The sequence below is a fragment of the Belonocnema kinseyi genome, chromosome 10 (assembly GCF_010883055.1).
Source record: "Belonocnema kinseyi isolate 2016_QV_RU_SX_M_011 chromosome 10, B_treatae_v1, whole genome shotgun sequence".
Taxonomy (NCBI): Eukaryota; Metazoa; Arthropoda; class Insecta; order Hymenoptera; family Cynipidae; genus Belonocnema; species Belonocnema kinseyi.
This window is the reverse complement of record NC_046666.1, coordinates 74,214,510-74,242,050: the sequence shown is the minus strand read 5'-3', so window position 1 is coordinate 74,242,050 and position 27,541 is coordinate 74,214,510. Positions and strand designations below refer to the sequence as shown.

At 32.0% G+C, this 27,541-nt stretch overlaps 1 protein-coding gene across 1 annotated transcript in view; it reads left to right on the top strand.

Annotated features, from left to right (window-relative positions):
- Positions 1-26,341, top strand: part of LOC117181994 — a 51,565-nt gene extending 25,224 nt beyond the window's left edge. Inside the window, exons 15-19 of the mRNA XM_033375012.1 lie at positions 9,567-9,719; positions 21,387-21,811; positions 22,183-22,368; positions 22,650-22,996; positions 24,843-26,341. Of these exons, the coding sequence (XP_033230903.1) occupies positions 9,567-9,719; positions 21,387-21,811; positions 22,183-22,368; positions 22,650-22,996; positions 24,843-24,894 (1,163 nt within the window). The 3' untranslated portion in view covers positions 24,895-26,341. The remainder of the gene's footprint in view (positions 1-9,566; positions 9,720-21,386; positions 21,812-22,182; positions 22,369-22,649; positions 22,997-24,842) is intronic.
- Positions 26,342-27,541: the final 1,200 nt, after the last annotated feature.

Here is a 27,541-nt window from a genome sequence, read left to right as displayed (position 1 = left end):
TAGATGAGGAATTAGATAGACGAATAAATGAAGGTAAGAAGGTTATTAGTAGAGCAGGTCCCCTTATCAGAAGTAAAAATATATCAAATAAAGCTAAAATGGTAATACATAATTCCATATTTGTACCGACAGTACTATACAGTAGCGAGACATGGACTTATCAAGAAAAAGATAAGAGTAAAATTAACGCAATTGACATGAAATTCATGTGAATAATATGCGGGAGAACCCTGATGGACAAAGTAAGTAACGAGAAAATTCTAAAAGAATGTGGTGCAGAAGAGACGCTAGTAGTCACATGGGGAAGAAATCGGTTAAGATGATTCGGACATGTTGAGAGAATGCCAAATGAACGACTAACGAAACAAGTGTATCAAGGTAAAGTAAATGGCAGCGTGCCCAGAGGTAGACCGCGGAAAGAATGCTTAGAATGTGTGAATGAGACCCTAGTTAGAAGAGACATAAGAAGTCACAGAAACACGAGAGCCTGCATAAAAAATGCATGGACATAAAAGAAGCTAGAGAACTATGCCAGGACAGGAAAGTATGGCGGCAAATAGTTAATAAAAAGAGTGTCTGTAGATTGAATGAAGCCTGAAACAAAAGACCTTGGCCACTAATGGACCCAAGTGGGAAACCTTACATAACGACTTCGTGAGGTTCTTCGCTTGGGGTGATTTCTAGAGAGATTGATTAGCAACCTGGGTCGGAGCAGTGTTGCAGAACGAACGTGTTATTTACTTAAATAGCACGAGAATTCTGGATCAATCTGAAAAATTTCTATCCCTTCCACACACTACCCCTTTCCCCTACCGAGTGAGTCACGCCTACCCCGAAAGGGAAATGGCTTAATGGTGTAATAATAATAATAATTATTATTATTATTATGTCATTCCATTTATTCACACGTATGTATCATCTTGACGCGTTTATAGAAAAACCCGTTTTTGAGGAAACACGATTAAAAAAAGCAATAAATAATATGTATATTTGGAAAAAGTAAACAACAGTTTTTGTCATTTGGAAAAATATGACATCAACGTATCAATTGTATATGACATTTGTAGTTTATTCTATGTAAAGATTGAGGCTTCAAACTATGTATTATTTACAAAAATTGTTTAGATTTTTGAGAAAAAACAGCTAATTTTAACTTATTGCAATCGCACATTTATTTCTCTCATATTATATGCAAAAACAGTGAGTTTCAACAACTAATCATTTCAAAAAATTACGCTTGTTTATTATTTGTTTCTCGTTATATCTAAAATTCTTATTGACATTAAAAAAATTTAATTTCGTTGAAAATTGAACTGTCCAGAGATTTTTTCCCAATAAAAGTGCTTTTTGTCACTCTTTGGAACTGTAGAACTTTTCCGCTAGAAGTTTTTTGTTGCTGAAAACTGAATGCATAATTCATGCAATATCTTAAATTAAAATTTTGTATATTTTGTTTAAACAAAAATTTCCATATATTATAGCCTTGATCAGTTTGAGAATATAATAAATAATTTTTTTCTTTTAATTTAATTACAAAAATTATAAGAATGGGATGAATTACGGCGAGTTAAGGTCAAAATTGACAAACAAAAATTGTTTGCTAAATAATAAGTTTTCGGAATTACTTTGAAAATGGCATAAGCTAAAACTTTGTTCTCCAGAAGTCAATGCCTTTCAGCGAGAAAAATGTATAGGCTCTTAAAGAATCCGACCTTTCAATCATAAGTTGATAAAAGAGTTCGTGGTTGCATACAAAGTGATAATTTATAAAAATGAATAAATAACTAATAAAAAACAATTACTATAATCTATAATAAATTACCGATTTATTTGTTAAACAATCTTACGAAAGATTTATTTATTAAAAATGAAAATAGCTTTAAATAACTTTACCTTTTTAATTTATATTTTGAAATCGCTATTTTAAACGAATTTTATATATTATATTCAGACTTATTTTTATAATATTAGTTTTTACCTAGCATTCCAAAGTTGTAGCCGACGATGATTGATGGCACATATAATGATCGAAGGTTAAATTCTTTTTTTCTTTTATCTTTTAATAACGCATGAGACATCCGATGGAATCCTGCTACTATCTGTCCTAAAAATTCAAATAACTATTCTGTGCATAACGTTAAAATATAGAGCCAGAAATTTGAAATGACTTCTGGGAAACTGAAAAACTTACGGAAACAGTTTTTAAAGCGAATTGCACATTTTTGATTTCTGAAAATAGTGTATGTAGTGTCAATGAACAAAAAAATGCAATTGAATGTTTAAAAAACTAGATTCTTCTTTGGAAATTTCAAAGGGCTTTCGGATTATCGAAGGAACCGCAAGCATAACAGAAATAAGAGCAAGTCACGATAATCCAAAAGTCCTTTGTATGTCATAAAAAAAAATACATTTTTTAAACTTTTAAGCGCAACATTTTTTCTCATTAAAACTACATACACCATTTTTAGTAACCAAAAATGTGCAATTTGCTTCAAGAATTATCTTCGAACATTCTTTATTTTTGGAGAAAACACCTCACTACTCTTTTGTTATTAACTTAATAACAAATCATTAATTCTGAATCTGACTGTTACTGTTGCGCCAAAAAGTATGAAAGAAATTCGTATATTTTTTGCAGATTTCTTGTAATGTATTTTCAGGGAGTAACAGCCATTCAAAGTCGATTATTCTAAAATAAGCGTTTTATTTAACGCTTCATTTGTCAGAAATTAATTGCTAATCGACTGAAAATTTAAAATCTATGTATGAGTATAGGGAAAACCTTTATATTCAACATGTAATTTGTCCAATATTTTCAACAACAAAATTTCTGCTGAGATTTTCACCATAATCTGTACAAAACTTGAGGTATCTAAATTTTTTGACAGATCGTAAGCTCTGGCATTATTCGAGAAACACGAAGGCATGAAATATGACATTGACGGGTTAGCATATTCCATTGATCGAAGAGTATTAGGGTCTTGGTGTTAGAATTAAAATCGATTTTACGTTACGTTGAAGGCATTCAGGTATTCAATTCAAATAAATCTTTTGCGAGACTACCGTTATGCTTAGCCTAAATGCCACCTCCAGACTTATGTACTATATTTAAAATGACTGTTCGCGAGATTCCAGCGATTCTTGAGCTATTCCCGACCGACAACGGTCGATTAAGAAAAAATAAAACTGCAAAATGACCTGATTTACTTACTCCTTAGTGCTAAATTGAAATTTTCAACGGAAGAAAATTATAAAGCTTATTTTGCAAGAATTTAACTGAAGGATTTTGAAAAAATATTTTGTGCACGATTATAAAAACTCAATAAATATTCGAATATTCTTTGTAGATGAAGAATGCTCAGAAATGAAAAAACAGCTTTCCAGAGAAATGTTTCTAGTTAAAGCAAAAAGAATGAATGTACGAACTTGTGAAGAAATATATTGTAATTTTATATTAGTGGAAACCACCCTATAGTAGATAATGATCCTACAATAGATAATCATTTATTCAAAATACTAATGTATGTGAAGAATTAATTTAATGCAATTAATAGTTATTTTTGTGCTTAAAATTAATTATTATCTACTGTATGGTGGTCTCCCTTATTATTATTATATAAATATTTCTGTGACGAAATGTTGTCACAGGCTTATACTGCCCAATATGTCGAAGGCATTTTTGGTTAGAGTTGGATTTTTATTTGATCATTTTTGCACGGGGCTGTCCCGGTATATATCATCAGTCACGGACGCATTTTTATAATGCAATCAAGTGATCTGATGAGAGTAGTCTGCCCAGACATATTGGACAAAGCCTGGTTTTACCTCATCATTGACGGACTGGGTTGCAGTCAAGTACACGATGGGGGGACCTACAGCTTAAGGTGGGTTCCGAACCACCAGAACCTCGGTAAAGGTACATTGAAAAATTTCTAGAGGTACCGGCTCAGGGATCCAACCCCGGAACTCTGAGGTGAAGTCCGAGTGTCTAACCAACTGAGCCACCGAGGCTCTTTTATTTATTTTTTTTTTTTTAATTTTATTTTTATTTATTATTATTATTATGTGTTTGTATTAAACTTTTACTCGGGTAAACCCGGTGATACATCAAAGTCACGGACTAAGTCAAGTGACTGATGAGATTACTAGAATGTTATAACTTAATTCAAATAGTTTAATACGATGGTGGAAACCTCCTGCGATGATGTTGTAGATATACAATTACGAGCGGCCACGAGCTTTGGAGGTGACAACAGTCACGTCTGGATACTTTCTTAGAGCTACCATCTACCGTTATTATTATTATAAAAAACATTTCTGAGTTGAAATGTTTTCACAGGCTTATTTTCAAGAATAAACAAATTTCCAAATAGCCTAACATTTTTTTTATTAAGGGTATTTTCGATCGATATAGATTTTACATGTTACTTAAGGTCGTGTGATAGGACATGCGAATATAATAAAATAGACTAAAATTTAAAAAATGAATGCAAAACAGATAAATATATTTAAAAATATGGAAAAAGTGAACACTTTCACGATTTATATTATTTTTATTATAGCATTTCTGAATAACCGCTTATTTTTTAGTAAAATAAATTAATACAGAGCGCTATCGGATATTTTACAAAAAATATTACGCAAAAATAATGATCATTTACTATTATTTAGAATTATCATTCATAAATCGATTTTTATCCATACTTAAATCTTCGCGAGTCATTTTTGAATTACACCCTATAAAATTAATAATATTAGCTCGCATTATGAATGGTTTAAATTATTATTTTAGAGTGTTATTTTAAAATAACAAAGCAGTGTAGGCAGACAAACATCTTGTGTGACAGACTTTGAACTGAATTTAAAAATCCTCAACTCTAAAATATTGAACTCTGCTCCTGATTTTAATCTTGTTCAACGTAATATGAGTGATATTTGTGAATCTCAAATATTTAAAGAATGGATTTAGTATTATTAGCTATTTAAAATTTATAATATGGGAATGTGCCCGACAAGACATTTCGCGTAATTTTTTATTTATAATTTCGAAACGCAGTCCTCTGGAATCTTTATATATTATGTATATTTTTTGTTAATAATCAAAATATTTTATTGTATTTTACTAAAATAATTTAAGCAGAAAATTATTATTTAAAGGAAAAGAGGGAATGGACTGGGACGTAAAGTGGTCCCCCTTTCAAGGAAATTATCAAATCAATGGGTTTTTTAGACACGTTCCTTTATTCTACCAACTAAATTCTCTATATAATTGGGTAAACTTTTGAGATCAACCAATAAAACCTTAATGTTACTTTCATACGTAGGGAAGTTTAGAAATTGTTTTTTTATTCTCAATTTTTGTAATGAAAGGTCAATGCATTCGCTTCTTTTATATTACGGAAAAAAAGACCTTTGGGATTATTTTAATTTAGTCGTTTCTTTTCATTTCTTTAGATGCTTATTTATTCAATTATCTGGAAAACTTTTATAAAATCAAGTAAATATAATAAATTTTGACACTTACTCTCAATGGAAAACTCTCAGTTCCGTTTTTAGAAAATTTGAACATTCGAATAAACAAGTTTTAGATTGAAAACAAAAGTGTTGAAATTTTCGATATTTACTTAGTTTTATACTGTTTTACCAGAAAATGTAATAGATAAACACAATTTAATAAATAAAAAGAAGAATAAGCTAAGAAGATTAAGAACAATGTTCTTCCTTTTTCTAAAAAAATGTTTAAAAAGCGTATCTTTTGATACGTTGACAAGTGAAAACTCAGGTAACCATTAAACGTTCATTAAACAAACTTTAAATAAATGAAATACAATAGCCAAACTTGTATTGTTAGAGAAAACTTCTGCTTACATTATTATCCTCATTTAGTCATACTTTTGAATTAAATGATCAACTCTATCATCGATTTGGTTAAACACCCTTATCAACGAATGTAAAACTAAACTTTGATAAATTGTTTTAAAAATTAAATAATAATTGCAACCGAAAATGTTGCTCTTAAAAATGACAAATTACCGCATTGATTACAGAAAAATATGAATTATAAACCTTTATTTCAGACCATAATTGTTTAATCAATAAAAATTATTTTAACAAATACGAATTTTTTACAAAATGGGGTAGCAATGTAAGAGTTCCTCTATAGAGAGTTGTGTGACGTTACCACCTCAACTAGCTGCCGTGAAATCGGAATCGGAAATACGTAACGAAGCGTGAAACATTTGAATTATTCTCAAGAAGAGGTTATAAGTCATTATATATTTTTGTGTAGTGAATGTTTTGAAAATAAGCTTTTTTAATGAAGAATATAAAGAAAACTGTTTCTTCTACGCCAATGAAGCTACGTTTGATACTTTCCAGGAAATGGAACAAATATTCAGATCATTGCACCCGGTTGTACAAAATTTCTATTTCGTCTAAGAATTTGTAATCAAGCTAAATCAAAGGAAAAAGACATTGAAAACAAAAATTCTAGCAAAAGCTTGGCTATGCACATAACTTACGAATAATAATATAGGTTCTATCTTCTTTTTTTTAACTGAAATTTTTCTTCCATTATTACTTTTATAGTATAATTTATAAATTTGAAATGTAATTTCAAATGAACTTCTGTCTGCATCATGGATTCTCTTTAATATTTAGTTTATAATTAAACCAATTTTAATTTAAATATAATTCCAACAAATCAGCAGTAAAAACTTTTCTGCTTTATAATTTAAACTTTATTTGTATCATAAATTCTCGCTTACGTTTTACTTGTGGCTCTAAAATAAAGACTTATTTGAAAAAAGTGTTTAGGAGTAAAAAAACATTACACACACTTATTGTAAAAAAGGGGTCTTAACCTAATAAAAATACTTCTTTTAGTTCTGATTTCTCAACTCTGTCTTGTAAATAATATTATCTTAATTTTGATCTTCTCTATGATTAAATTAAATTTATTTTTATTCGAAATAATTTAATCAGAACATGTTCAAGAAAAGGCCATAACCTCCAAAATTAAATTTCTCTGCTTTACTTCAGAAACAATATAATTCGAAATTTTTCCACATGTTTTGTCTCATTTTAATTTTTTTTCGTAAAAATTGAAAATTTGTAGTATAAAATTTGATTAAGCCAATTAATTAATTAATATTGTAAAAATGTATGCCATTAAAAAAGTTATTTTTTACATTTTAATAATTTTTAATGAACAAATCTAAATTATTATTATTATTCTACTTACTATCTATTAGGAGGTACAGCCTTTATCAAACAGTCTTAAATAATAGTATTTTTTTAAAGTGTGTATAAAAAAAAGATTTTTCACTTTTCAAACATTCTTCATTATCACAACTACATTATTATTTTAATTATATTTATTTACTATTCTATCATTGACTGAACATTAAATTTGACTTAAAAGTCGCGCCAATTTCAAAACATCAGAATCCGCTTTTGCGGCACCAATCAGAAGCGGAGTATGTGGTGACACAACTCTCACTAGAGGAACTCTAAGCAATGTATGGATACGTCGATGTTTAATAATAAGCGACAAAGATAGCCAAATTTAAAAAATAGAGTTTTCTATGTCTTTTTAATAAAACTTAAAAGTAAACGATAATCTAGTATTGAAATAATTGGTAAATGTTTTAAACAAAGATCAGTCTTCCTAACAATTACGAATTCTACGATTCAACGTGAAAAAAGTATATTTGAATGAGTTATTAGGAAAAAATGATTTAAACAAATTGAAATTGTTTAAACAATCGTAAATTTATTGCGAAATGCTTAGAAACATTTCAGGGATTGAAGTAAAATAATGTATGGGATAAAAGATCAAAACAGAGCTCATATGTGTCATTTTTGCGCAAAATAAGTCATTTCAGTTTTTCAAAACATTTCTGGATATCCCGAACTGATCATTTCCGTCTGATAATTTCCCGCAAGCTAAGATCAAATCCAGAAGCATGAATCTCATTTTTCAAAAAATTGAAGTTTTCAGATATTAATCTTACAGAATTTCCCGGGCCTTTGTGACGCGTCTTTTTATTAATCGACTCTTTATTCGAAAGTCAATTTTTGGACCACTCTAACGATCACCCGAAGGGATGTTTGACTGATTTTAAAACTTGAACGAAAATCGCTCTTTAGTGTAATTTTTTTAAACTATTGATCATTTCGGATTAATATTCTAGTAATGTAAGGTAATTTCCATGATGCTTATCGAACTTCTAAGTTTAACTAATATCCAGTAGAGGACTGTTTTTTTTTAACATTCGTTGATACTATTCTGTTATTATAACTTTGTCGTCCATACACTATGTAGCCTGTCCGAAGGGGGCGGGGTGGCCATGGAAATACTACAATGAGCCACATGGGGGAAGGAGGGAGGTTCATCTGCCGTATGTGGGTTTTTGTTTTTATAAATAATTTTATTTATAAAATGTTTCTCATAAAAGCAACATGTATTTCTAGATGGTGGAGTGGTCTGAAAAATAGCTACGTTAGACTACGTGAGGGAGGGTGGGGTGGATTCAAAAGTGGCAACAATCTGGCTACGTGGTTAATTTATGGCAGCCCCTTTGGAGGGATTTGTCAAAACTAATTAGCCTTTCTGGGAAATCTGTTCGTGATTCAGAGCAAATTTTTCGAATTTGGGAAAACTTGTAACATTGACCGATAGGCAACTATAGGTACTTTCACGGTTACATTAAAATCGGTATATTGGTATTACTTTTGAAGAAATTATCCAATACAACTTGAATTATCGACACATCCTCTCACCATTCAAACTAAATTCGCTACTATTATTCAACCTCCTAAAATCAAGTAATAGAAACACAAGATGTTATCCGAGGTGAAATCTTAATTTTGGTGGATATTGTTCCATTGCTCTTACTTTTGAAGATATTGTCCAATTCAATTGGTCTTTTGGTATCATCCTCCCACAATCTCAACCAACTTATCTGCCACTGTGAAACCTTCTCAGATCAACCAATTCAATACAAATCTGGCTTTTATACAATTAAAACTTTTATTACCTTCCTTTTACTTTTCGATCAAGGTCTTTGATCAACCTCGGTACTCATTTGACCCTAGGTGAAGATTACCTCGAAAGAATCGCATTAAAAGAGAGCGAAATGTGTTCTTCCTCTTTCTTTAAATAATCTTCGCGTAATACTGCGTTGCTAAATATACGAACCGGCGACGCGACGCAGTCGGCTGCAAAGCACGGAGAGCTTTGCGATGAGAGGAGCCACCGTTGTGGGGATTTCTCGTGGTTGAAAGGGGTCTGGGGAAAGGGGGTCGTTGGGTCGAGAAGAAGCTTTTGGCTAGCACTCAGTGGGTCAGGGCGCCGAGTCGCATTCCAAGAGGCTGTCGACTGAAAGCTACGTCTTTGGGAAACTTCTAGCTTAACTCTACCAAAAAGTTTTCTTTTTCCTTCCTCATTTTTCCCATTCCATTTTCCAGTTCACCCCGCGATTATCGCGAGTTTTCGAAACCTAATGATTGAAGGTTCGTGAAGTCATATTCAGTCTTTATTCGTAAATCAGTGGATTTTAAAGTCGGAATGGTGTGCGATTCTGTGGGTGGATGTCCACCCGAACTCGAGCAAAATGCCTCCCTCAAGAAGGCCCTGGAAGAGCTTCTAAAATGCATGCTTAGAGTCTGGTGCAGGGAGAGTCAGGCACTGAGGAAGCTTGGTGTACCAACAGCCGGTAGATATTTTTTTTAACGCTTTGATTAGATTAGTTAATTCTAGTTTTCTCCCAGAACCGCTATGTTTGAGATTTTTGTTTTAAGGATCAATTAAATATTCATTTTTGTGCTGTAAAACTAAAAATTGTTGAGCAGTTTTGATAAAACTTATGGATTGATTACCTTTACTTTGAAATAATCTTACGGTGTAGACTGGAGCCTAATATCTCTGTCATAACATTCTTAGCAAGTATTCACTAGCCAGTAATTTTTGGGAATACACGGAATGGTTTTGAATATTTTCTATGTTAAAAGTACCTCACCCACTTTTTTCTCAGGTGATAGTTCAGGTAGAATTACTAAAAGTCATCAAAATTCTTAAGTTTATTTTATTTTTAAATGCTAACCACTAAATATGAACTTTGTTCAGTTAGAAATAGAAATAGAAATGACATAGATTCAATTTTTTAAACTAAAATAAATTAAAGAATTAAGAAAGCCTGATGGAAAAAGCTGGATGCTATTTAGGATGACCTTGACATCTGACATGTGAAAGATTTCTAGACGTATTCAAATGCAAGGCCAATCAAGACTACAATTACTTAACTTGGCGTTCCACCTTCGATTCTATGTTTAATCTTCTCTGAATGATTTAGTTCGAAGCTTCGAAACATTAGAATTATTTATAAATTTACTGATATTTTTAGAATATTCTTTTTACTTATTTTACAATTTCATTCGCAATTAATTTTAAGATAAAATTTTTCGCAAGTAAGCAAGAATATAATTTTAGTATAAATAAAACACATTCAGGAGAATTTATAACAAATTATCAACAATTGCAATTTACGGTTCGTAAATTTCCAACGGCAGTTAGCAAAAATGATTGATTTAGCTAACGGTGATGTATGCAAGTCTGGTAAAAATTAATCAATGCCGAGCGGATAGTTTCCGTTTCCGAAAGTTCCATTAAATTACGAAGCGTTATCGCTTAATCAAATCGCTGACTGAATCTGCCAATCGATCCAAGCGGTTCGATACTGTAGGTCGTAACTTACAAATGAACGAACGACATGGCCTGAGCGATAAAATCATTAACATATCTCATCAAACATTTCACGAGTTCTGAATCAAACGTAATTAACTGCTTAATTCGCGGAAATGTTCATGAACTGTAATTGCTTTTGCGGAAATCAGAAAATCGATGGGACATGTGTTTTTGAGAGTGTTTTCAAAATCATCGACTTTTCTTGCGATAATGCTTTAAAAGTCGATTACTTTAGCATAGTCTTAATTTTTTATATTACTTCATAATATTTTATAATAAAAATAGAGGTATAATTTATTTTTATAATTCTCAAACTTCAATTGAAAATATTTTCTAAACATTTGTAATGCATATTTCGATTGTAAAATATCGAAAAGCCTTCATTTTTTCCTGAAAAACTTTTTTGCCTTTTTGAGGAATGTACCTGTGAACAGAAATCCAAGTGTTTTAAACATATTATTACATTATCATGAGAAAAGGTATTCGACTTGTGTAAAATTTGACCCCCCCCCCCCTACCTCTTTTTTGTGAAATGTTCAAGTTTTGAAACCCTCTGAACTGGAAAAACAGCGAATCCTTAAAAGCGAAAAAAATCTTATTTTTAAATGTGATTCTTGTCAAGGCTAAAATGAAAATGCTAAGATTTTATTCAACGGAACGCCATATAAAAATCTTCTATATTCGTATTTTTCATATGATACATTAAATAAATTCCTTCTGCTTAAAAATCGTAAATCGTTCGAAACATGGGCAATGTGTCGTAATATTGGATAATATTTTACCTATTTCGTCCAGTACAGTTACGTTTGATTTTCCAGGTTCTTTCGATTCATTATAAGAACTTTAAAAAAATTGGCCTTCAAACATGAAAAACCAAAAGTAGTGGAATTTTTGGACAAAAGGTATATTTTCCCTTTAGAAGAGAGCTTAAATTTTTCCCTTTGCAGAGCTATCAGGTTATAAAGTAGGGTTTTTATTTGTTATTTCTGAAAATGAATGATGACTGGTTTTTGAGAATATTCCATCTGTTTTGGGGATTTTTAACTCTTCATTGCAATAAAAAATATTATTTGCTATAATTTCAATAGGGAGTTTCACGTCTTTTTTCATTGGTCGTAACCCTTTTTTGAAAAACATTAATATTTAAGCTTCAAAAATGAAACTCAAAAATGAATTTGACTTTTTCACAGAAGGAGGATTCTTTTAAATTTGCTTTAGATAGAAAAAAGCTGGGGTTTTTTCCTCAAGAACGTCAAGATTACATAGACAAAATTAAATTTTGATCGGTGAAAATCATTAGAAAATCATTGGGTTTTAAAAAAAGTCCAAATTATTTTTTACGTTCATTTTTGAATGCCAAATATTTTTTTCTTTGAAAATAGCTTATTATCAATGAGAATAGCATGGAAACATCTATTAAAACGGCACTGAAAGAAATTTATGTATTGCTACTAGAAGAGTTAAAAATTGCCGAAATAGACGATATCCACAAAAATCCCAAAAACGTGAGCCCCCTCGATAAATATTTATCCAAATCATAAAATCCCCCCTCGCATAAACTGCTATTCAATAGCACAACACTTCATGTACACTTCAACTTCAAAAAGGTTCGTCTTTAATCCACTATGATGTTTTAGGACAACTGTTCTATATCCAACATTTTTTAGCTATTACTCTTCTTGAAAATCATAATATATCTAAACTGAAAAGTAGAAAGAGATCAAGAATTAATATTTAGTTCTGAAAAATGATTGTTTGTTATGCAATTCCTAAAGATTTGTATTTTTACCTTTCTGCAGTTTTTCGTTTCATTTCCTTTTCTATGGGTTGTCTGCGGTTTAAAAAATCAAAAACATATGTTATATGAAAAATACAATATTTCAAGGGTTTGAGGTTGAATCCGAGGTGTAGTTGAACCCATGTGGGGACGTATTTTGCGTTATCCAAAAAATGAGAGGAAATTGTACAATCAATTTTTCAACACATGGAGACTTTTTGGAAAGAGTTGCCTCCGAAAAAAATCTGTTTGATACACCCTACTAAACATCCTCGAATGTAAATAATTATTCAACTTTGCTGTTTTAATATACAATTTTTTTGGAAGAGTTAGCGCTTTATATCAGTATATATTGCATTCTGTCTCCTAGGACGCATATAATTGTTGGTAGCTTCTCTCTCGATTACGAATTGGTTATTAGTCGGATGGGGGCCGTCGTATTACATGGGGTTTATTTGATCGGCTTTGACGCTGCCTTCACTATCAAACTAATAATAATACTAATCCTAATCAGTGGTACCGGCTGTAGCCGCGCAAGGCTTTTCATATAGGCAAAGATCTTCACCAAATTTTTTGACATGAAATTAAAATTTTTTATAAATTAAAACAATAGAGTTTTCCACCAGTGATGGATAAAAATATCAATAATAAAATTTTAGTACTGAATTGTAAATAAATTTTAATAAAAGAAGGTGAGTTTTGTTTTCGTTTACATTTTAGCTTATCTCTATTTTCATTTCTGTTGCTTATCTCTATTTTCATTTCTGTTTCCATTTAATGTAGTATTCAGGCGATAGAACGCCCCAACATTGTAAACAGTCTACGTAGAAATCCATGCTGTCACAGCACTAGCACAAATTTAGAACTGATTTTAGGATGAGCGAGCTCTTAATACCTCCAAGTGTAACGAAGGCGTAACTTTGGCTAACTTTGCGCTGGCTCATCTCGTATTCAATCGATCAATTCTCTATCCAACATTTAATGAAAAGCTTAAGCCTGGAGAACATGTGACCGGCTTACAAAGTTTAAAATCAAAAGTCAGCCAAAAATTATTGGCGTAGTCACCAAGCACATATTTTGAATTAATTTTTATCCGAAAGTCAAATAGTAATTTCTAGAAATATTATACAAAGTAACATTCTTAAACCTAAAAGAGAATCGTAACTTAAAATGAAATTCTGAAAAATATTAAAGACTTCGATGAAATACGATGTACGTAATTTCTGATTTAAGTATACATAGATAAACTGCCGGTGGAAATTATTATCTATACCTCGATCTGTACGGCTATTTTTTAACTCTTGCTAAAGTTTGTCACACTTGAGTCTTTACTAAGCAAAACCTCCCGCGCTCTCCGCATCATAGAAACCACCGCGGAATCAATTCTCAGAACGCATTATATCCGAACTTGTTGAATCCAAGTTCCACTGTATTGCAAAAAACCATCAAAATTGGTATTTTTTCGAAAAAATTCTAATCACTTTAGAAATAATTAACACATTTTTTATTTTTATGTTTAATTTACAGGCAATTCTCCCTAGTATTTTGTTGAATCATTAAAAAAAAATTTCCAAATTTCCCTAGATTCAACACCTTAGAGGTAAACTTGGCTAAGAGAATATGATACTTAGAAAATTATCGATTTTCACCTGTGTTAGGTTCCCCTGGCTTTTTTCAAGAATAATAACGATTTTGTCCTCAAAATCTGGGGAATGATATAGTCCGGCTGCCGTATGCAATAATATGTCCAAGGATAGAAAGGTGTTATTTTCATGTATTTCGAGCCGCTGAATCTGAATATTTCCGGCTTTTTTCGAAAAAGTGGTACGTTTTGTTTAAATCGCAACTGTTTCAACAAATTATGAAAAAATTGACTTTTTCGATCTGGACAATTTTTTTCCAGGAAATATGGCCCATTTGAAGATGAAAAGGTCTCTAGGAACTTTTTCGTAAAATACATATTTTAAAAGATATAAATTTTTCAACGTCCGAAATTTGACGTTTTTCAGTAACTTTGAACGTTAACAACATTTTACCTATTCAATATTTTTGAAAATTGAAAAAATGTACTCATTCTATAAAAGTTACTTTATAACCTGATGTAATTCAATATTAGCGCAGACCCGGTGGAGATATGTTTTTCGCGACTAACAGTCCGCACTTTTCCGACGAGCCTACCGCTCTTGCGCGTCACACGCGTCGTAGTCACATGTGCTCGGCCTCGCGCAGTCGATATTTCGTGAATGGGTTTGAATTCGAAATAAATATCAGTTTAAAAATAAGTTATTATTGATATTAACAATCTCTTTTTATTGATCGATACGGTCCTTGGGTACGTTATTGAATAAACTATAAATTGAAATAACTCATTGCTTGGAGCTATAGTGATTTTGAAAATATTTCCCAAAATAATTTTTTAATCTGATAACATCCACAATAACATTATAAATATTACAAATACTAGATTTCTTGAGAAATAATTAAAAATATATATCAAATTTTCTTATATACATTAAAACTTTTTATCCGATATAGAGTTGAATTTATGTCTCCGTGCACATGCTGATGTCCTCCGCCCCACTTGTGTTATGTTTATTTCTACTTTTTTTTTAATTTGGCAAGAACAAAATGAACAGCACTTTATTCCAGCCCTAACACAAATGCACGATTTATATGATATGCAGGCAATGCAATAGCAACTGGGTACGCAAGAGCAGTAGGCACGTCGGAAAATTGTTGACTGTTAGTCGCGTAAATCATATCTCCGCCGGGTCTGCGCTAATGTTGAATTACATCAGGTTATAAAGTAACTTTAAAGAATGAGTACATTTTTTAAATTTTCAAAAATATCGAATAGGTCAAATGTTGTTAACGTTCAAAGTTGGTGTAAAACGTCAAATTTCGTACCTTAAAAAATTTATATCTTTTAAAATATGCATTTTACAAAAAAGTTGCTAGAGACCTTTTTGTAATAGCCTCCTTGGCTATGGTGTTTTTGACAGCTGGTGCCGAAAATTCGATAATAAACATGGTTCGCTTCTCGAAGTCAAGGAGGACTATGTAAGGTCACGAGTGTGCAACAGAAACAATTATCGAGAATATAAAGTTACAGGATATGCGGCACTTCTCATTCTCGACAATTGACTCTATTTCCCTAGGAGCATTTAGAGGTTTGATATTAAGTTTAATGTCGTAAAAGTGATAGAAATGGTAATAAAGCACTCTTAGTGCCGCATTGTGCCTTTGGATGTACGTCGTTCCCGCATGAGATGGACAACTAGATAGTATGTGTGTTAGATCCTCGGCGTATGCATGGCACGCGCTGCAGCTATCATCGGGAAGGTCTTGGCTCAAAATGTGGCGGCTGTATGTTAAGGTGAAAATGACACTGTCTTTACATGCCAAAACGAAACCCTTTCGTGCCAGACTTTAATCCGGGTGCATCCTCTTATCGAGGAGCTGTTCATGCAAGTTTTTCTCCTGTGCTTTCTTAATCCGGGCTTTCAGGAGTGGCTACTTGAGATAGATAAGATTTTATGCATTTTATTCACCCGTAATACTGAATTTAAGTGCTCATGGTGTCGCCCTGAAAAACAGATGATAAGTATATGGGAGGTCGAATCGAAAGTTTTCCGGTCATCAATCCAGGCCATCGATAGGTCACTTTGGTAGACTGCTGCATCTTTTTAGACACATATATCGATGAGATGGTTCTCCAGACAGTGTGTTCAGACAAGTGATTGGCCTGTAATTCTCCGGGTCAGCTAAGTTGTTCATTTTCGGCAGAAGTACTGTGTACCCTTCCATCAACAACTCTGAAATTGGCTCTTCCATATGGATACCATTTGATCCCTGAGCAGAATAGTTCGTACCTCTTAGTACGTTTTTCATCTCCACGGAAGTGATCGGTGGGCATTCTTCCTTATGTATTATGAGAGCATCGTACAGCTCCTTGAAGCTATTTATGTTCTCTAAGTCTTCGTTTAGTCTATGCTGCACTTCGTAGATTTCTCTCCAAAATACTTCGACCTCCTCTGATTTGGGCGCGTGGTAGACAGTAACTGGAGTGTTTTGGAAGAGTGGAGATAGGTCAGAGCTTTAACTTGTTAAGTTTGTAATAACGGATCCGGAGTTCACGCACGAACTTTCGAACCTTAGCGGTAAAATTCCTGCCATATGTTATGTCGTCATTCACATACTGAATCCGGGACGCGTAATGTCTTGCCCAGCCTCTCTTTATTGCGAGTGGATGCATTCGTATTTTGGTCTTATGATCAACGGTTGGTTTTGTTTTACGGTTCGCATCGGCCAAAGCTCTCGCTGCATTAAACACACAACAATTGGCAGTTCAGAGCTCGGATGCATTGGAAAAATATCCACGAAGCTTGTCATCCATTTCAGCCAGATCTTCAGGTTTTAGAGAAATCTGGGTATTGATGTTCACCGCGTCATAAAGCATCGCTCTTCCTCTATCGGATGCCTGCCCGCGGTTGTCTTAGTGTCGCCTCTCTTTCTTTGTTATCGGCTTGTTCTGGTTGAGGTGCAACAGGCGCTTTGCTTAGATAGCCCCTTTTTTGAAGTACTTCGGCACGGTTTCGTAGACGTTGACGCGAAAAGTGCGATAGCTCTGGGTATCATTGGCTCCCCCAGCTCTAGAGTGTTCGACGTTGTGGCCGACCCATTGTCGGAAGCCCTGCGAGTTCTATTGCTTTGAACCGAACTTACTACAACTATGTTCGGTGTTGTCATTGTTGTCCCCACGAGAAGAAAGAGTAAGGAGTTCGTCCATCCTTGTAGAGTCCCGCATGCAAGGATAAGGCTGTGTAATCTGAGAGGTCGCCCGGTATCCCAGAGTCACCGTTTAGACACCTCACCCGGGTGCCATTCAGCTTTTGGCACGGTTTCCAAAGCTCCACTTCGGGGTTAAATTCTTCAGGACCACCCCTGGAGAATTGTCTGCGACTGCCTATTAATGTTTGTAACTATATCCAGCAGATATACATACATAAATTTTTTTGAGCAAACGCAGACTTTTCAAAGGGCTCTATAGGCCCATGCCATATTTTGGTTTCAAATTAAATATTTGACATTACTCATAAGTTTACACACGTGTTTATGCGGGGAATTCCATATTCATATGATACACGAGAAAACTTCGGCATATATAATTAAACAATTTTTAATGAAAATATTTTTAAGCTGGATAAATCCAAATTAAAAGCCTTCCAGATTGGAACGTTTGCAAAAGAGAAAAATTAAATATTGCACAAATTAAAATTGAGGGGATAGGTTAAAAAATCTTGAAATTGAACATTTTCAAACAAGCAAAATTTTATATTTATATTTTATGATAATCAAAATAGAGCTTTAAAGTGAAGCTATAAAAATGATAATTATCTCCCAAAATGATATGAGTAAGTGGCCAAAAATAAATATTTTCAAATCTAATAAGGTTCCATCAATAATTCTGATCCGCTATCCCCCAACTGTCATTTCTTAGCATTCGCATACTTATCTGTCATCAGCAAAAAGACAATAAGAGTGATGAATCAATCTCTTTTTTAATAAGTTAGTTAGGATGAAAAATGGATTCAAAAAATGAATAATCATCTAATAGTCCAGAAGCATAATATAAATTAGGTATAGGGCTCATTTAGCCTCAAAATTTCCCTTTTAAGGGATAATTTTGAGGAACTTAAAATTTATTTTTTAAGCTAAATAAAAATAAACATTTAGTACTCTCACCCGGAAAAATTGTTTAATAATTTATACATCAATTTTCTGCTCGGGCTAAAACATTCAAAATTTCAATATTTCACTATTTGATAAAAATTTGATACAGTATTTTATTTTGTCTTATTATCTTGATAGTACATGGGGCAAATTTCTTCCTTAGTTACTATTTGCTTATCTGCATATAACATAAAGTTGACCATATAGTTATGCATTGCATTTCTTAAAATGTTTACTATTAATTTTAAATTGACTCTCTAATGCACGGAGGTAAGAATAAAACCCCTATAATACGGGCAGAGTTTCTGATCATGAACTATTTTGTACTTAATGTCTGGTGGTTGGCAGGAAAAAGTAAAAGCAATCAATAATAAAAGAAGAATATATAAAGAAAGTTTGATTATGATGTAAAACTGTAAATCCACCGACAAACATGAAAATTCATGAACCTGGCCGGAATCTCTTTGGCATCATGTTAAACGAGCTCCCAGATATTACATCACTAAAATAAAGCGGCTTCAGGAGAACGACGCGTGTCATCGCGATGACTAAAGCACATAATATGCCAACGATGCGTTTGATGTCTAGTGACATAAACCCCTCCTTTGTTTTTTATATTCAGCTTACTATAGATAAATTCTTCACCCAAGTATTTCGATACTGCTTCATCTCATTCACGCGACACTCTCTTAAGGGCTTTATCCTTTATGCGTTGAAAGAGAGCAATGTCTATCAAAGAACTGGAAAAGGAAGCCTTATAAAAGAATAAACTTTTCTACTTGTACGTTACCGTCCAGGAGTATGTTTCAGGGTATCTAAAAAAACAGCATTTAAAAACATGCACTCATATCTCGTGGAGTATCTCCGGAACAAAATTAGATATAAATTTTTGAAAAGCGTTCGGCGTCTAATAAATACTAAGTGAGTTAAAAAGAAGGGGCTTATTTGTTATTCTGCTAATTTTCAAGATTAAACTTCAACTCCTGAAAAAAATATAGGCAAATCTCATAAAACTGTAGAAAATGTTTACTGGTTTTCAAATTATCAAATGAAGTTCGTCATGCTTGCATTCAGTTTGCTCAACATTTTTCGCAAGTCCTCGATTGACTCTGCCATAACAACCTTATCATCTGCGAAAGCTAACCCACTTACGTTCACTGTCTCCAGATCTACACCTTATTCGTCAAAGAGGGCCATTCTTAGACATTTGTACGTGAATATAATAATTGGCCATGGTGTACTCACTTAGTTTATATATTCAATTGACTCTATACTCTTTCATTACTTCCCAAAGTTCGCGTCTATCCACTTTGTCAAACGCCTTTTCTACTATAGGGCAACAAATGCACACAAGACTTTTTTCCTCACTCTCAAACTCTGTTGTATATGCAATAATTCTAGGTAATTAAAAGCGAGTTTATTCTGGCAACTGTCTTTAATCATAAAAAAACAATATTCTCAAAATTGCTCTATTTGTCATTATATTTATTTATATATTGTTTCGCACAAAATTGAATTTAAAAAAAAAACATTTTTGGACAAAAAACGACCAAAAAAATTTGCATTTTTTTTAAATAAAAATTGTTTATACATTTTAATTTTTTTTATCATGAAAAATATTGCAGCGAGGTGTCTTTGGCAAGATATTTTGAATTAATTCCGCAAAAAAATGATGACTTTTCATGCAAAAATGGTTAGAATGTGAATCTGTTAATAAAAATTGTTTGAATATTTAGTAAACAGCAGGTCTTATTATTTAACCGTAATCGCGCACATTAATATTTATCATATTTCATATAGAAGCTATGGATATTTCAATAAACAGTAGTTTCAATTCAATATACACTTTATTTTTAATTGAATATACAGGTCGGAGTAGCAGCGTGCTTGAAAACTTAAAGTGCTTTCATTTCTTTAAAACTTTTCCAATATTCGCAATTAAAATAATGATCCAGAATTCGTTGATTGAATTACTTTTTATGATTAAAGTGCAACGTATATGTGGAACTTTTTCCAAAATTTGCCCTGAATGGTAGAAATTTAATGAGGGTACAGTTGACTGTAGGTTATCTCTGGTGTTTATTTGTGTAATTACACATTTCGATTTGAAATCCTATTTTATTTTTGGATAAATGGATTTTCATTTTGCGTACAGTTAAATTATCTGAGTGATTATCGTAAATGTAAATAAAATTTAATATTGACGATTTTTAATTGCGATTTCCTATGCTTGCGATATTAATTTTAATATACATTGGTATTTTTAATGTGATACACTAATTTTTAAAAGTTTAACCGTTTGCAACAAGGAAACGATTCATTAGATCGAAATGTAACTTAGCGAGGTTTTTGGGTGGTTATTTAACTGTAAAAGGCACACTCAACATTAGTTAAATTTATGTCATGGATAAAAATAATGTTTACCCAAGATCGTGGCAGAATCTTGTAGGAAATTTATTCCTACTTTAAGAACTGCCCTTAAATTTTCTGTGCGACCATTGGTTGCTAAGACATCGTCGATCTAAGACAAAAGGATCCTTTTTTTATTTAAAGTTCAATATCTGAGTGAAAAATGATCGTTCCGAGGTTTAAAAAAAATTAAAGCTGAGTAAACAAATTATCCGGTCCATATAATAGCAATGTTAGAACGATTTTTTTAAGTTCGCGAACTTGAAAAAAAAGCAAAAAAAAATTACAAAACTTTTTTCTCACATTACTTATTAAAATTGCGCGGCACATGTAGCTCCAAAAATTTTTTTCCAACAGATCTTAAAACATGAAACTCAATGCTTCAAAATGCTTTCTTGAAGACCTTAATACGAAAATTTTCCACTGAGATAGAGCATTCTGAAAAATCACTGAAAATTCGGAAAATTTGTTTTACCCTTGAATTTTTTCCATTAGTGTACCTTTTTTTAACAGCGTACCTATAACATTGATTGACGACCTTTTTGAATAAATTTGAAAGTCTTAAACGAAATTTTATCACTGAAATTTTGTTTCCCACCAATATTTTCTCGATTTCTGAACAACCTATTTTTATCGATTTTTTCCCTCTACATTGTTGACAGCAATAGTTTGTTATGACAGGGAATTCGAATTTAACGCAAATTTCCCTTTTGTTTGCAGAAAGCGACAAACGAGTTATAATAAAACGCGAAGCTGGTGGTGAGTTCGGATTTAGGATTCATGGATCGAAGCCAGTGGTTGTATCAGTAATCGAGCCGGACACGCCAGCAGAAAGTTCCGGTCTAGAAATAGGTGACATAATCATGACAGTGAACGGAAGGAACGTCATGGACGCGACGCATTCCGAGGTCGTTAGGATGGCCCATTCAGGATCAGATGTCCTGGAACTGGAAGTGGCGACAACATGTAACGTCTTAGCACCACAGATTGGAAGAAGTGGAACAAAAGAAAACTCAGTTGAAGCTCCCATTTGTGCAGGGTACCTCTGGAGAAAAGCTGCTACTTCCACTAGTCCAGACAAGTGGGTTCGAAGGTGGTTCGCTCTTCGTCGTGACAACTGCCTTTATTATTATAAGACTGATGCGGTAAGCCATGAATTTAAAATATTTAAATTAGGTATCAGGGATGATTGAGCGGTATACGAAAAAATGTCGTAATCTGTAGTGTCACTCCAATCTTCACTAAGTTTTTTATCTCTAAGATGAAGTTTTTGAAAAGGCAGTTTGCAAACTTAGGAAAAAAACGGCTATTTCAATTCCATAACGTATTATAACTTTTTGAACTAGGCTGATAGTTTTACTCTGTTCACTTTTGATTAAAGGTAGTGAACACAAATCGTGAATTACGTTTAAATCCTTAGAAATTATTTTCAATTTGCTAAGGGTAATTTTTCATCTGTGTATATAAATTTCAATGTTTGACTTATCTTGATTGGAAGGAAAATTTCATTCTACAGGATTCACAGCCAGTAGGTGCAGTGATGCTTCTAAAATACGACGTAGAGCCAACTTTAGAAAAAAGATCTCACAGCTTTGCCATTAGAAAAAAAGGAGCACCAACTCTACATTTGGCTGCTGATACTGAAGAAGCTGCAGCTAGATGGAGTACTATTATTCGTGAAGCTGTTGAAAGAAATAATCAAGTAATATTCTCCAGATTTTGATTTACATTGCAAACTAATTTATAATATAATACGTTACTTTTTATTACTGTTATAATTATTACTATTAGTATACAAATTAATTATATTAATGCTAATATATTAATTCCATATCATATTAAATTGACTGAAGTCGTTTATTGACAAGCTATCTTACACGTCTGGCCCAAGCTTATCTTGTTGCATCAAAATAAAAAAAACTAAAGATAATTTATGTAAAATATGTCATATCGATGCTAATGTGATTTTTTTCTCATTCTTAGGCAGGTACCTGGTTGGATACATCCTTGAGGATGCAGCAGATGTCTCCTAGCTCAATCCAAAGACCAGATTGTTTTGGTTACCTCAGCAAACTGCAGAGAAATGTTAGGAGAACATCTCCATCTTCTGGGTGGTCCAGGCGATATTGTGTTTTAAAAGATGCTGCACTCTATTTTTATGATGATGCGAATTCCGAAAGGTCTTTCGGAGTTGCGTGTCTTCATGGATTTAGGGTTCACGCTAGCGCCCCAAACTCTGGTGGTAGAAAACACGCCTTCGAGCTTCAACCTCCAGATCCCACACAGAGGACTTATACTTTTGCGACTGAATCGGAAATTGACAAAAAGAGGTTTGCTTTTCAATGAAAATATTTTTCTAAATATTATATGCTTCAATATTAGGTTAAAAAATCAAAAAGATAAACCATTATTTTGTAATGTGAAACTATTTTTTACCCTCAAGGAAAAAATAATATTTTCTAATTTTCTGTGAATTTTGTTGAACTCCAATTAATTTATTATTCAATTAATTTGCATTCCCTCACCTGTATTCACTGGCATTGCTGTAAGCCCGAGTAAAAATGATTCGACTTGAATTCGACTTGGTCATGTCTTGAGTTCGTCTCCAAGACATCGATGTCTGGCTGCGTCTCAAAACTGAGTCGAGACATAGGCCTTCTTCTTACTTTTATGACCACGACAGGTAAAACGGCGCTTACTTGTCTTAAGTCGAGCCTTGTCTTGGCTAACGCGACGTTTACTTGATTCAAGACGAGCCTTGTCTTGGCTGAGATTATCGAACCTTTTTTGGCTCATAAATGAGATTAAAATTGATGAATGAAAAATTTTTAATTATTAAATTAGTTATTTTTAATTTAAAAATTCTGAATGGGTGGGTCTGAATGAGTATAACTCGGGGGGATAACGCAAAATGAGGTGTCACATATGGAAAATATGAATGTGAATGCAATTTTTTAGAAATGCTCGACAAAATAAAAATTAGTGACTTTATTTTGCAAGTGGTTGAACATTGAACTATTTTATTGAAAACTCGTTTTTTTTTTTTTGATGAAAATTCATCTTTTGAATTGAAAATTTAACTATTCCATTATTGCATTATTGGTTAAAATTTTATCATTATTAGTCAGTTTTCTCAACTGCACATTTATTTATTACATGTTCGGTTAAAATCGATATTTTTAGTTAAATGTTCAACTATTCTGTTTATAATTCTTCTTTCTTATTGTAAATTTATCTTTTTTCATAGCAAATTCGTCCTTTTGGATTTCCAATTTAAATCTCTTCTAAAAGATCCATCTTTTTTGCTTGAAGATTAAAATATTTAGTTAAAAATGCAGCTGTTTCGGGTTGAAGATTTTTTTTTAATTTGACTATGTAGATGAAAATTCGTCTGGACGTCAGTTTTGGACTAAATTTTTTCATTTTTTATTGAAAATATAATTATTTTTGCATAAAATCCATCAAATCATATTACTTTAATTTAATTAAATCTCCATGATTCCCATTGAATTTACCTCTTAATAAATTTAATATGAATTCATATTGCCGTTGAATTATTCTTCTTTTCTTTTGAATTATAGGGAATTCTATTTTTGCTGTTGTGAATTCCATGGAATTTATTTTCAATTTTCCTGAATGACTTTAAATTATAGAATAATAAATCTCTTATACTATTCAATTCCTTTGAATGATATTACTCGATAAAAGTTAAGCTTAAAGCAACTTGAATTTTGATGTTATTGTTATAAACGATTTTTTATGTATGGCATTAAATTGTTTTGTATTGATTTGAATTTCCTTACCCTATTTTGAATTAATTACAAATTTTATCGAATTAATTTCTATACTACTGAATCAATCCTGAATTTTATTTTATTTACTTGAATTCGGCCGAATCATTTTAAATGCACTTTAAATTCGAAGTCATGGTGTTGATTTGAATTTAGCTACAGATAATTTGAATTCAATTAAATGCAATTAATTTTATGATAAAATAGAATAAATTTAGTTTCGAATTATTAAGTTCATTGCAATTTGTTTTAATTTAATCTGTTAATCACTTGAATTCGCTGAAATTGAACAGAATTTGTCGAATTTAGGTTGAATTCGAGTAATTTCACTATTTTGAAAAACACTGAAATTGTACAAATTAATGTATATTCAATTAATTTTCAGATGGCTAGCAGCGATAGAATATTCCATCGACCGGTGGATAAAGGTAGGTTGACTTTCGTCAGCCTAGATCGAACAAAAAACGACATAAGCTACGAATTTCCCCGTCCCCGAATCCATTTCCGGTACTCGGAGCAGGACAATTGCCGAAAAATAAAAAGTCGTTAAATAATTAATTTTGCATAGCTGAATTACACTGAAAAGGACAGCAAACTTTTTCATAGGCGAATACGATTTTACAAAATTCTATGGAAGTTCTAAAAAAATCTCGAACAAAATACTAGGTATTCTAAATAAAAATTACAATTTATAATTTCAAAAGAGTACTCACTTCTGAAAAAGGAGTTGATTATAAATTGAACTTGAGTAAATAACCATTTTGATATTTAAAGATTAAAAATGCATGACTTTTTTCGTGGTGAAAAATAATTGTTTTGCTCCCCATTCAGTTCCTATTTTCCTAACCGTCCTACATGAATGAAGAGGGCGATTTTAAATTGAGATCGTTATTTATTATTGCACTGTAATCAGTGCTTTATTTTTTATCAAAGAGCACAATCCAATTATTGTCGTTATTATATTCGCGGTTGAAATTTATTGAAAATTATTTAATGCTAGTTATTTCGTATAAGGATGGATGGGGTAGAGTTGATAATCTAGGCTACAGTGGATAATTTTAATCAGTTATTGATTATTAATTCTTTATTATTAATTATGAAAACTGATTAGATGCCTAATGTAAATGCGAAAATTATTATTATTGATTCGCATTACGTACAATTAAAAAAATTATAAATAATTAAAATTATCCACTCTTAAAAGTCTCCCCCTAGGATATGAATTATAAATTCGAAATATCAAGCTGGAACCGGCTTATCAAATAATGTATAAAAAATGTGTTACTCTTATTATGACTATATGCACTGTTATGCTTATAGTTACAATTATCATTTCACAAAAGCGCGTAAACATAAAATGATATTATTAACATATATTATATATTATATATACACTCACTTATATATGTATATATTTATTGTATAGAAATCCGCAAAGACGGATATTTTGTCGATGTGTATGATAGTTTTTGTGCATGTAAGAATTAAGGAGCAAATGTGAAAAATGACTATTGACATTCTTATCGTTATTAATTTATTATGGTGGATTGAGAGATGAGTACATGTACGATGAATGAGATTTTAATGTTGTTATTTAAGAAAAATCGTAAATTTGTATACCTCGCGCGCACGCCCCTTGCGGTTGCATTTAAAAGAAATGTTTATAAAAATCTACACATAAAAGAGAGCACTTTAATCACGAAAAATATAAAAAAAAACTTAATTACATGTTATAACGAAAGCTGATTAATTATTTATGTTGCGGAGAACGATGAAGGAGGAACTGATGTGTTCTGACCGGTGGTCCCTTAACAAGGAAATTGATTAAAAAATAATAAGTCACCCGCTCAAAATCTGAGATAATAATAAAGACTTTAATACAAGTTAACTAACGGCAAATGCCAATTAATAATTATCCCCTGTTTCATGTATTTTTGTTCGATACTCGATAGTCTGCGAAAAACTTGTGCTTTTCCTAGCATTCAATATTTCTTGTCATCAATTTCTAATTAGAATGTAAGGCCATGTGACCAAAGGGCCGCGTGACCAGATTCCTTCCTTACCGACACTTTTTTTATTTTCTAACTTATTTCCACACAAAGCGCCAGATCAGGTTGAAAGTTTCGGATAGTAAATAAGAAGCACTAAGAATGGTGAGTCTGACCCTAAACTTTAATAATTACGAAAAAAGCAACAACAAAATATTTACAAAAAAACTTTTTTATAATTATAAAAATGTAGGAAACAGACCCACCTTTCTTAGTGCTACTTATTTCAAATCCCAAATTTTCAACACTTTGTGGCGCTTCGTGTGAAAATAAGTGAGGAAATAAGAAAAGTGTCAATAAGATAGGAATCTGGTCACATAACCCACTCATCACATAGCCTTAATTAATGTATTTAATAATAAATTAGAATTGGTATTTACTAATTAACTAATTTCACTATTTATACAATTTTTTAATTTTTAAACTAATCACTTGGGAAAATTTAAATTTCCAAATGAGAAATAAAAATATTATTGTTGTGGAAGAGCATAGTTTTGCTTGCATGTTCTATATACGTAATATTAAGACAAAGAAAATTCATTCGTACGCATTAGCATTTAAATGATCCGGAAATAAGAATCGTAATTACAGAGTCTTTTTGTGATATTAAATAAAGAGCACTTCCATTTCAAATCAAGAAAAAATCAAGAAAAGTCTAGGTCATGGTGTCAGGATGTTTTGGTATTTGGATATATGTACCATTCTGTGCTGAAAATAAAGAAACCCATATTTTATAGTTAATTGAAACATTTATTGTATTCATTACATTAATTTGAAGATTAACTGCAAATTATCAAAAGTTTACAGAGTTTGTTTATCAAAATCCAATGTTTAGAATTTTCTTTCTTTATTCGACGTCGGAATTCTGGCTCTTCACAAGTAATCCCAAAAAAAAGGATAAAATGTCGGCTGTTCGTCTACAATTTTTGAGATTGGATTTTCTCAAAAACTCCACCCTTTAAAATTGCAGCTACACATTGAAAAAAATATATTGAAAAAAATCGAGTTCTGGAATTTTTCTCAGAAATAACGAGAG